This window comes from Aquila chrysaetos, chromosome 2, assembly GCF_900496995.4.
Source record: "Aquila chrysaetos chrysaetos chromosome 2, bAquChr1.4, whole genome shotgun sequence".
Classification (NCBI taxonomy): Eukaryota; Metazoa; Chordata; class Aves; order Accipitriformes; family Accipitridae; genus Aquila; species Aquila chrysaetos.
Window position 1 is genome coordinate 82,189,282 of NC_044005.1, and position 12,537 is coordinate 82,201,818.

Sequence of the window (12,537 nt, forward strand, 5' to 3'; positions counted from 1 at the left end):
AGTTTCGGTTTGGTGAGTGGAGAGGATCTTTATGTGCTCAGTACGTTTGCGATGTAAACCAATGGAAAGACATCGCTGCCAGATACAGAGTTATCACTGATTATTTTCCTTCCATAAGCTCGTCAGAGTGAGCAAAAAAACTAAGAACAAGCCTATTCCGTTAGTGTGCAGTCTGCTCTTAGAAGAGTGCTGCAGTATGTGGCTTTTGAGAATAAGCTCATGAACAGCGACAATATATCCAGCAGTATTTACTGTGTGTTGTCCAAGTTTGTGTTCTGTCCTGCCACATTTGATTGAATGGACAAGTAGAGGACAGTATCTTAAATTTGTCTTAAATTTCCACAATTTTCACTTGAAACATATTTGAAATTTAAGTATGAATGTACCTGAACACCTTGGGAACACCTTGGGAACAGAATTCAGCACCAGTTCGGGTCTCTGAATTAACACAGTATTACTTAACTGTTTTCACCTTGTCAATGTTGTTTTGGAATGCTTTGCTCCTCTTAAAATATTTTATTGCATTACCACTTCAGATCAGCCAAGTCCTCATTAAAAAATCTTGAAAGATATTTGGTTTTCCTCTCTAAGCATAGAAAAAGTAGAAGGTAATGAGCTCTAAGGAAGAAAGATTGTATTTTCTTGCATTTGTCCTTAGTGATAAGGACAAAAAAAAAAAAAACAAAAAAAACCCCAACCAACAATATAGAAAATGTAGGGGGGAGGAGGAAGAACCAGAATTTTGTAAAATGTTTTTGAGTGCTTTCACAGGCTGGTTTAATTTCCATAGAGCTATGTGAGTTTGCATATGTCAATCAATTTAAAGTAATGCTTTGCTTTGATTATGAACGTGACTTGAGAATAAAATTAATGTTTGCATAGTGCTCAGTATATGTAAATTGATATATAAATGCTGCTGTAAGTATAATTACATTAATAACGAAAGGCAAAATTAAGTTGACTAACAGAGTTTTTAATTAGATTAACATAAACCATTTGTGATTTAATACAATGCTGTCTACAAAATTAGATACTATATGCATGTGTGTTAAATCAGTTCATTAGCATACTGGGTCCAAATGAACAGTTCTTATAATTTCCTTGACTGAAAAGAAATTTGAGTTTTATGCTACATTTTTACTAGTCTGGTATCACTAACATACATGGGAAAGATACATCAGTTTTATGGTTGAGGGTTGAGGGTATGACCCTAACGTACCCTGGTTCTTGTTGACTTAGAACTTAACTTTGCAAATACAGCATCTGGCAAAGAGAAATCTTGCACCTAATATGAAATCATATTCAGCTCAGTAAGAGTAAGATGATGTGCTGGAAATCCCACTATATTACAACTCCTTTAGATCTTCCTTTTATGTTCCAAACTCTTCAAGTTAGAAAAAAGTTGGTAGGTTGCTGCCAGTTAGCAAAGAGCAGATGGTATTTATTACTGTGACCAGTAAATTATGTGTCTGTGGGAGAACTAGCCCAAAAAGCCAAATGTGGATTGTGCTTTTAAGTGTTGTAGTCTTAGTACCTATTTCCATACCTCTGTATATGCTCAATATAAACTTACTTAATTGTGCACTTTGGAAGAAGGTTAGTGGTGCACTTCTGCAGTCTGAATTGTTAGCATTCGTAGAAATACTGTTTTAGATAATGTCCTTCAAATGACCCAGTCTTAGATACACAATTCCAAGAACAACTTATTACTTACGTTGTATTTTACTTGTTTCTAAATCGTAAAAGTTGACTATTTCAGGCTTGGCTAGGATCAGTGTTAAAGGACAGGGGGTTGCTTTTGGTCCTAAAGAGGCCCCTTGCCCTTGATTCAATACGATGTGACTTAAATACAAGGGAAAAATCATTGTTAGCTCAGCGTACCCTGCAGTTTCTGAAAATACTGCACTTCTTGAACAGCTTTCCATTAAGGAGCAGTCAGCCCTCAAAGAACTTCCCGACCCTTTGTAGACATGGGTTGGGATCAGTCATGACCTCTGACTGGCGACTAGTTTGCTAACAGCTCTAACCTCCCAACATGGGCAAAAAAGCTGGAGAGCCGTTCCTGTCTGCCCTCAGCCTCCCACACCGCCCCAGCTGGGCCGGCCAAATAGGGAGAAGCCTAGGAAAAAGCAGTTTATTCTAAGTTGCAGAAGAATTGCAAGAAAGGCAAAAGCCAAAGATAAAATGTGACATTAGGATCCTCTTTCTCATTCCTGAGTTGAAAAAGTAGGCTCCGGTGTGGTCCTCCTGTCAGCAGGACCTGGTCCTGCTGCACGTACCATGAGTAATACCCACTTTCATAACCGAGCCCTGTGATTTTAATGGCAGGAGTTTCTGCAATCACTCCCTGAGCATCCAAATAAGCAATAGTAGCCACGTACATTCAACAAGGCCTGTTTTTAACATACTTGACAGCTCTTCAGGGTCAAGATCATGTCTTCCTGCATGTCTGTGCAGTGCCTGGTACGATGAGTCTCTCTGGATATCTCTGCAGTTAAAATAATAAACCCCTTGAACTTGTTAATTGCAGATTTAATATAGATCCGCAACTTTAATTGGTTCCTTGGCTTTTCCTCCATTACTTCATGTCGGAGTTAAAAACAGAATCACACACAAAAAAATGTTTGGGTGTCTGACAGATTAGTAGATTATAATAAATTGCACTGCTGATGCATGTATTAGAGAAATAGCTATTCAAATTTTCGTGACTTAAGAAAGTTTAACTGAATAAAGATACATCAGACACCAAACTTTTTTTTTTTTAATCAGAAAATTTATTTTAATTTTAAGGCTCATTTAAATTGCTTTATTTAAACTCCACAACTTCTTACCAAATTCTGACAGGAAATTGCTAAAAATGAAAAGTGAGGGGATATTTTTGCTATCTCAGTATGGACTTGTATCTGGAAGATGTTTGTCTGGAGTCACTGACCATCTGTTTCATGGAGTTATGCCAAAAATATGTTTTCACTGTAGATTTAGATGCTTGCTATAAGCTAGTAAATAGCCAGGCAAATACTGCAGCATCTTCTTCAAGCACACAGTAAATATGAACTCCCAGCACTTTTCATGATAAAAAAATGTGTAATAAAAAAAGTGTTTATTTCTTAGGTAAATCTAGTCACAGTAGCTTTAATGATTCTAACTTTGTTACTCGGATTTAATTTATTCTTGAGGTAATTCTATTGATTTAAACAAGAAATTAATTTGGCCCGCAATTTTCAAGAAGCTATGTTTTCCCTTTGAGCATTTAATTTTGAGTCCATTTTTCTCCCTGCGGCCTGGCATTGGGTTATTGTTCAAAGCATAATGAAGAGATGCGACCCAGTGAGCTCTGTAGGAAAAGGCAGCCTTCTCCTTCACTGCTGGGACCGCTGCAGTGAAGTTTCAGTGGTGCAGCTTTAAGGAAGCATTAGCACGTGTCCTTTGGAGTAGATCTCCGGAGCCCCTCTGGAGTACATTCATTTTCTGTTTCTGCTGTTGCTGTCTCTTGACATGCTGTATTGGGTTTGTGTGGCCAGGTTTTGGTAGCGGGAGGGCTACAGGGCTGGCTTCTGTGAGAAGCTGCTGGAAGCTTCTTCCCCCATGTCCGACAGAGCCCATGCCAGCTGGCTCCAGGACGGACCCACCACTGGCCAAGGGCGAGCCCATCAGTGACGGTGGTAGTGCCTCTGGGAGAACAGATTTCAGAAGGGAAAAAAAGTTGCTGGGACACAGAAACTGCAGCTGGAGTGAGGAGTGAGAAGCTGTGAGACCACCAGCCCTGCAGACCCCCAGGTCAGTGCAGAAGGAGGGGAGGAGGTGCTCCAGGCGCCGGAGCAGAGATTCCCCGGCAGCCCATGGTGATGAAGACCATGGTGAGGCAGGCTGTCCCCCTGCAGCCCAGGGAGGTCCACGGGGGAGCAGATCTCCACCTGCAGCCCGGGGAGAGAGGACCCCACGCCGGAGCAGGGGGATGCCCGAAGGAGGCTGTGACCCCGTGGGAAGCCCGAGCTGGAGCAGGCTCCTGGCAGGACCTGCGGCCCCGTGGAGAGAGGAGCCCACGCTGGAGCAGGTTTGCTGGCAGGACTTGTGACCCCGCAGGGGACCCACGCTGGAGCAGTCTGTGCCTGAAGGACTGCAGCCCGTGGGAAGGACTCACGTTGGAGAAGTTTGTGGAGAACTGTCTCCTGTGGGAGACCCCACGCCGGAGCAGGGGACGAGTGAGGAGTCCTGCCCCTGAGGAGGAAGGAGCAGCAGAGACAGCGAGTGATGAACTGACCCCAACTCCCACTCCCCGTCCCCCTGTGCCACGGGGGGGAGGAGGTGGAGAATCCAGGAGTCCAGGTCCTGGAGTCAGCCCTGTCCCGCTGAGGAGGGCAGTGACAGAGCAGCTTTGGTGGGCACCTGGCGTCCAGCCAGGGTCAACCCGGCAGACATGCCTTGCTGAAGTAGAGCCCTGCAACGTTGAGTCCTACCAAACAGGTTTCTCGGAAGCTCTTCTCCAGAGACTGCAAACGTCACATCACTGTAATAAAAAATAATGTCGCATCCTTATCTAGAACACTAAGTTCCTTTTGGAAAAGCCAAAAAATGCTAGCTGTTGAAGAGGTACTGGGGTAAGCAGCTACATACAGAGGGAGGCGAACTTGAACTCTGCAGGATCTGCTGAGCTATAGCATAGCATCGCACAGAATAGTTCCAGCTGGGCATTGTTACGCTTACAAAATGTTGAGAAAAATAAAATTTGCCTTCACAATTGTCTGCTACTCCCTTAACATGAAGGGAACTCCCTTGTGCATATCAAAAGGTGAGACACTCTTTAAAATAAACACTATTCTAAAATAAATCAGAAGTCCTAGAAGAGTACTAGAAGAAAACTAATTTATAAGCAGGTCTTAAGCAGTAAGGTTTTATTCAGGAGTGAATAATATCTTTGTCTCCTCCCCTTTTCTTTAGCACAGGACTGAATGTAGAAGGATTTTTTGTTTTCCCATGAATAAGGAAAGCTTTTTGTGAGGATACCTAGCTCTGCAAATGGAAAGACACTTTGTTGCTCCACAAAGGACCTGATGGTAATGGTGAACAGAACATACTAAGAAGTAACAAACCTATTTCATGTTGCCAAGATGTGCTATTTCTGTTTTGGTGTTTCTAGAAGAAATTAATTTATTCTCCCAATTCAGGGCTTTGTGCTGCTTTATCTTACAGCTGGAAGCATTTGTCTGTCCCATTCCATATTTATTAGTTTTTGTTACTGTTCTTAACACTGATTCGTGTATAAAACAGAAACGGTCACTGACACAAACACTTTTTCTGAATGGCAAGCATATTCCTTGTTTCTGCTTGTAAAACCCAATTAAAATAGTGTTCGTAGAATAAGAAATGTTACAGTTCTAGTAGGGATGTATTTGGGCTTCATCAAACAGGGAGACAAATACTCTTCTAGATGTCAACATGCATTTTCTACCAATCATTGCATTTAGTTTGAGGCTGAGATGTTAATGCTGTGAACTGTATGTTAGATTTGTTATACCTATGGTACACCGTCCTGAGGTAGTCAAAACCCTTACTAATACTAAATGGAGTTTTTAACCTCGAAGGAACTGGTTAGCAGGTTAGAGCTTTATGTTGCAACATAACAGCAAATTATGTGAGTCCTTGCTTAATTGGTTACCAGCATTCTCGCCCCCACGTGCGGAAGGGAGGTGGGGAGAAAGACGGGTGTGGTTCTGAATAGGGTAGGTTTTACGGGGAGCCCTTAGGGCTGCCGTGTGGTGGAGTAACTCGTGATGTACCTCTGACGGTGCGACACGGCCGGGCAGGCGGGACGGCGTCCCGAGCGCCTGCGCCGCTCTCGGCCCAAGGCCGGCGTCGGGGACCCCTGCCAGACAGCCCTCGTCGCCCCGCCGCACCTTGGAGCCCGTCTCCCGGCTCGTGGGAGGTTCACGGCACGCCTGGGCACGCGTAAGGAGGGCAGCGGTGCCAGGCCACCGGCGCGGTGAGTCTCGCGAGAGAACTGACCGTTGTGTGGCTGTCCGCTTATCCAAAGGCCGGTTTATCACTTACTGGGAATAAGGCGGGTCCCCTGTAGACAGCCGAGGTGAGGACCGATGTTTGATTGCAGTGCTCAGCATGAAAAGGTGAGGTAGCGATGAAAGTCAACAGCGTCTGTCTGCCTAGCGCCGGTACCCGCGTCTGCGGCTGTGGGGGTGGGCTCCTCCCAGCGAGAGGGCTCCGATGCCGGGAGCCAAGGGCATTTAAATACGCTAGTATTAGCTGCGGATTCTCTGCAGCACAAGTTCACTGCCCTTCTTTTCCCCCTCTTTTATACAACACAGACACAAAGTGGAGCCACGTCTATTTGTCTCTGATGCCCGCTTCAAAGTTCAAGCTCCCATCGCGCTCATCTCCTGGACAATTTGCTTTAACATGCCATATACTGAGGAAACTTTCCCCTGAGCATGCAACATTATATAAATCAGATGTGATGTAAATATCAACTTGTAAATGTGTGTGTGTATTTAAGTTCAATTCTGTGACAATTCTGCTGGTATTATGACTTCTGAGAACAGCACTTGATGTGTCCATATTAAAGGAGGTAAGTTCAAGCATGGCAATGAGAATAAATACATGTGGCGATCTTCATGAGGTGCTGTAGTACACTTGAGACTAGACTATCACAACATTGTAAGTAAGCTGGACGATATACTTTAAGAACTAGCTGTTGTACACATTTTGTTTACAGCCCAGACTATAACTAATCCCTGGCATTTTGTAGAAACCATGTATGGTGTATTGACATAATAAATGCTGACACTGGGAGACAGACTGCCTGTGCTGTGATCCAGCTTGACAACACCTGGTTAGATTTGGGGATTCTCTTCTGTGTCTTAGCCCGAAGCAAGTGAGGTGTGTTGATGTGCAGCATGTTTTACTGCAAGGGGTTTTGGAGATGAGCAAGTCTGTGATTATATATGCATTCATGCATGGAGCGCAAACCTAAGCTTTTTACTAACATAGGCAGCTTTTTGGTAAGAAATTTCATGTAATTGCTTCTTAAGAATTCTCCATTTTCTGTATACTTGTTGGGTATCTAATCTTTGGTTTTAAATATTCAGTCCTAGCATATAGACTTGAGCAGAATGTCTCACACTGTCAATAAGTATTCTCCGTGTGTAAGCACAAAGCTTTGTAGACGGGTGGGAGCAGCACAGTTTGGGGAAAGAGAGTCATTTCTGTGTGTCCGCATGTGCGGTATCATTTTTGGCTATTTCCATGTGAGTATAAAAAAAAGTTTTATGAACAAAAACTTTGATGGAGGCTGAGAAGACCGCGTGTTGGCTTTGGGCACCTTACAGTCTGATTGCTTGTGCAGGGTGGAGTGTGAAAGGAATCAAGATGCAGTTAAACCTGGTGAAACTGTGTGTATATTGGTTGGGGAAGACATTGGGGAGACTGGCTGTGGATACTCAACAGATCTATCGAGCTATATGCTTTGTGAGGTTTTATACTGCACAGGAGAAAGTTTATTGCCCAGCTGTTGACACACGAAGCATCATGTGCATTTGATTATAAGTAAAGCATCCCCTGCTATCACCTGATTATTTTCCCCTGAAGACGTGCATTTGGCTCCCCCAGGTAAATGATTAAAAAATCTGAGAAAATAATGTGCAAAATCTTTGCCATAAATGAGGAAGGGTTTCTGCAAGCACACAGAAAGCCTAGCTCATGTTCTTAAATATGATTGAGAAGTTAAGCCACCCATAAAAACATCCAGTAATACAGCAATAACCATATTTTTCAAGTGGAAGTCTGTTTTCTCCCCAGCAATGAAAGCTTTCTGTTAATACTTTCTATTCTGTATGTCATCATTTCTCAGCTATCCTCTCCTAATATGACCGGATATTATCCCAGAGAATTAGTCTTACTATTACTTGGAGAAAATTTGGCAGAATTGGATCAGAACTCAGATTGCAAAATAAGTTCTACATTTACAGTGGCTGTACCAGGAATGTGTGTTTGTGGGCAAGGGTCATCATTATATGCAGTCAAACTGCCTGAGTTTTCACATTTTCCTTTGCAGCAGCTGTATGCTTTGGCTGTGTCTGTGACCGTAACTGGAGCTTAAGCTTTCCAGTATTAAAAGTAGTTCTGCTCAGGTTCCTATCCAGCATATCTTAATAAAATAAATAAGATGAATAAAGTTGTGTTTCAAATTTCTTACAGTTTGTGCTATTCACTGAAACTTTCTCTTTACTTGTCTGCTGTTTTTACCCACATGTGAACATAAAGGGTTTAATTTTTCATAAGTTATTGAGTCAAAGATACTCTATGAGTACTTTCAGACTTTCAGGACTTCTGTAATTATAGACTGGTGCTGAGGGTAGGCAGTGGCCCTAGAGCTCACTGACGCTGGGAAGACCGAGCACAACAGTTGAACGTCTGGTAGAGTGCACTGGCTTTTCTGCAACTTCAGACAAAACCGAATTAAGAGCAATTCAGTTATTTAGTTGTAAGTAACTGCTTCCTGGTGTGTGTTTTTTAGAAGGTGGATGAACTGTGAGTGTCTGTCTGCTACATAATCAATAGAATTAAAATCCCTAGCCACTTATTTCCTGTGAAGTGATTAAAATCCACTTTGTACATAGTTTATGCTGACCGTACCGCTCCTTTGCAGCCATATGTCAAGGTAATTATTAGACAGTTTATGAAGTGTTTAAATATAACTGGTCAGCATAAATCTTCATAGAGTGTATTTTAATAGTTTTACTCCATTCAGAGAACAAATGGAGTTGAGCTTTGGCTGGCCGCCTTGTAGTCTCTTCCAAACTTAGATAGCGGTATAGCTCTTTCAGCTTTCGAGCAGCAGCTTTTCTTAAGAGGCACTGAAAGGATGCAGCAGTAGATGGTTCTTCTCTGTTTGGTGATGTGTAAGTGGCACAAAAGATTTGGTGTTGTAACTTGCAAACAGGCATTCTGCCCATGAGGGGGTCCCTGCAGAGGATCAAAAGCTCTGCCGTTTGCTTGGTCATCTCTAATAAAGCTTCACATACATGACGTGATTTTTGAAATCTTATTTCCATCGTAAGTCCAAGGCCTCCTATTAAAGTTGAAATTCAGTCTTTGCCATTCCTTCCTCGCTGTGTGGTTTATTTTCATATGAAATTTAATAATCAATTTGAAGCCAACAACTTCTTCTAAGCCAAGTGGTCCCTGGAAGAAGCATAGCTACAGTTTCAAGACATAGGATTGTTGATGCCATGATAGGGCATCATCTATAAATCATACCCCAAAATGGGATAGACATGTTATCTTGCTGGAATCAGTTAGGTTTGTTTAGGTGGCAGTAGATTTCACCTTACGTATTTATTTTTCCTGTGATTGCATATTACTTTCTTTGATGGTTTAACCAATATTTGAAGGAAGTTACAAGTGGTTTGTAATTAAGACACCGGACTGAAAGCCAGCTTGGATTCTGGAGTCTCCGGCCTGATTCTGAGTTTGAGTGTTATTAACATGGCTGATGCGTTTGTGTTGTTATATTCTTGCTGGCTGAAGTGGAAGCAAGAACCATCTGATAAGCAAAGATCTTGTTTAGCTGTTAGCTAAACCAAAGCAGTGACTGGCCATTTTTGCCCTAGAGAGAAGCCTCCTGGGCTTCAAATAAACCGTGACTGCTTTTACTGCCTTTCGCGCTACGTGAGAGGATACCTCAGTTCTCCAGACTTACATCCCAATGAATTAGGCTCAGAACTAAGTAGGAGTATTTTTTTAAAGGAAAGTAAACTTTTCTTTTTCAAGCAGCTTGTTTGTAAAGATTTATTAAGTTTTTGAAAAAGCACCTCTAGGTCTAAAATAGTTCTCTTACTTGCTTTCTAGTTCAATTTTGTTGGGAAATTGCTTGGACCAAGAGGAAACTCCTTGAAGAGGTTACAAGAAGAAACAGGTGCAAAAATGTCCATCCTGGGGAAGGGATCCATGAGGGATAAAGCTAAGGTACTGTGTCTGGATTCTGGTTGCAATTAGTGTTGAAACATTTGTGTTTTAGCTGTTACACTTAGATTGCCTGTCTACTTATTAATGACTCAATTAATATACTCATAATAGACTCTGACTCCAAGGCTAGTTTGTTTATTTGAAGTTACATCAATTGCTTAAATACAATTTTTCTCTTGCTATGCAAACCTTGCTTCCCACATAATTGTAGACCTCCACAGTTAGTGTATTACCACTGTTGTATAGGTAATTCACCTGAAAGAGAAACCAGCTTAAAGTCCATTTGTTCTGAGAGGTCTGTTTCTCCTGAGAAAGTATAGCTTGTATAGACTACTGCTGTAATATTGGTGTACATAAATAGGTTTTCTCTTTTGTTTATTGTTTCTTTAGAGATGGGACTTTTTTAAAAGATTGAATATTTATTCAGGGCATAGTTCTAAAAAAAGATAACAAAGTGGACGATTTGCTTAAATGTGTGTCAAAATGCACTATATATAAGAGAAAAACCTTGTGTTTGGAATCACTGCCTGGTCAATGCACCTAAGGTAATGATCTGTAAGGTAAGGCAGCTTCATATATATCTGACCCAAAGAACAAGTACTGATTGCATCGTGGCATCTTACTTTACAGTCTGTAGAACAGCAGTATTATGGTCAACACAGAAATAATGACTGCTAATTTCACTGAACTGTATATTGCCTTTAGTAATGTTGTGCATTATTCTGCTTTCCTTTCTTTCACTTCTGTCATTCATCTCTGTAGCTAAAATAATGAAAGCAATAATACACCAGAATAAAGGAAAGACTAATCAGGATTTTATGGTTGGCATTATTTGGTCTTGGAAATGCGTATCAGCAGTCACACATGCATTATGAGGTCTCCAATTGCAATATTGAAAAAATCAAACCACAAAACAGACAAATTAGGCACACTGAATGTATTTCATTTTTTCAGAGATTTCTTTATGACATTGGGCATACTGACACTTCAATTATCTATTTAACATTATATTTTATGATAATAAATGTTGAATACACTACAGATTTTATTTCTAGATATTGACAAGTAAAGTATTTTATGACTTCTGGCTTACTTCTGGAATGATAAAAAATGACTCCCTGGATAAATGAATGCATGTGCTGCTAAGTAGCAGTAATTTGCATCAGTACTGCATCTGCCAGCTCCATTCTCAGCCACCCACTCAGATTATTATTGCCAAGAGCAGTGCTTGCCCGGACAGGGGACTGTGAAGGGCTTGTTACCAGCTTAAAGATGTTTAAAAACACAAATAGTTAGACTAAGCTCTTGGATTTTTGAGATCGGTCACTCTTCTTATCATATCATTTGAATTTCATCTGATCATAACGGATGGTGCCAGCATGCCAGTAACTACATTCACTCATGAGTACGTCAGAAAAAACAAAATTCAGGGTATTTTTTTTCCTCTTCATAGAGTATTTAGTGCTTAAGTGTAATCTGAAGTTAAGTGCGAACTTCACAGAAACTCATTTGTATAAGAATGGTGTAAAAAATGAAGTTCTAGAGTAAAATAGCATGAAGTACAGCAGTGATGAAAGCAACTTATGTAGAGAAGGCCTCGTAAGCAACTGTTGTCTTAATCCAGTTTAGACATTACTGACTCAAAAGAAAACAAAATCCCTGTGCAATTACAGTGAGAGATAGGAATTATCTGGTCTGTGTACATCACTGATACCACTTCCAAGCAGAAGAGGCTGAGAATGATCATGGAATGGGTAACAGTTGCAATTAGCATTTCAGAGAGGATTTTCTAGGTTGAGATACTGGTAAAACTTAAAGCAAATATATATGACTGTGAGCATAAATAATAGTGTGAATAGTTACATAGCTAAGGAAAATACAGCTTGCTCTGGTTAAAACAGTTTTCTTGCCATAAAACAAGCCCACTAGTCTCATTTACGCAGTATTTTTTTACTGATTTAAATACAAATTCCCAAAGTCTGGAGGCTTGTTGTGGTTATTTTGTACCGTACAAGAAACCATCTTATGTATATTGGTGGATGAGTCTTCCTTCTGCAGGAATTTCCAAGAAAAATCTATGAAATTTCTCTCTGTAAACTAGAATTTCCTTAAAGCTGTCTATATTATGCCATGAACTATAATAGTCCCTAGGCAGACTGCAGGCTTGTGTGCTTTTCCCCTCCAGTCCAGTGCAGCCAGATGCTGAGCTGAGTCAGAGCAGCAGAAACAGAATTTCTGCTGGAAAACACTAGATACACTTATGCCCTAAATCTTTAGGTACTTAGTGTTTGAAAAGAACTGATCCACCTATTTGGTTTTTTTTTAGTGCCAAAATGACAGTAGGCAAACGCTTCGCTCTACAATGAACCACTCTGGCCATACTCTGTAATTTTGGGCATGTGGAGGAGGTGCACTTTCCAGTTCTGGGAAGCGGACTCTGTGAAGGGAGGTATATCTGCTTCTCAGAATTTCCTTATCTTTAAAAAACAAATCTGTGGCTAAATTTCATAGACTAAAGAATTTGGGTTTTTCCTTTCCAGACCCTCAGGGGACACTTGT

At 41.2% G+C, this 12,537-nt stretch overlaps 1 protein-coding gene across 1 annotated transcript in view; it reads left to right on the top strand.

Annotated features, from left to right (window-relative positions):
• Positions 1-12,537, top strand: part of KHDRBS2 (KH RNA binding domain containing, signal transduction associated 2) — a 362,804-nt gene that overhangs the window by 121,620 nt on the left and 228,647 nt on the right. Inside the window, exon 3 of the mRNA XM_030000725.2 lies at positions 9,862-9,978. Coding sequence (XP_029856585.1) covers positions 9,862-9,978 — 117 coding nt within the window. The remainder of the gene's footprint in view (positions 1-9,861; positions 9,979-12,537) is intronic.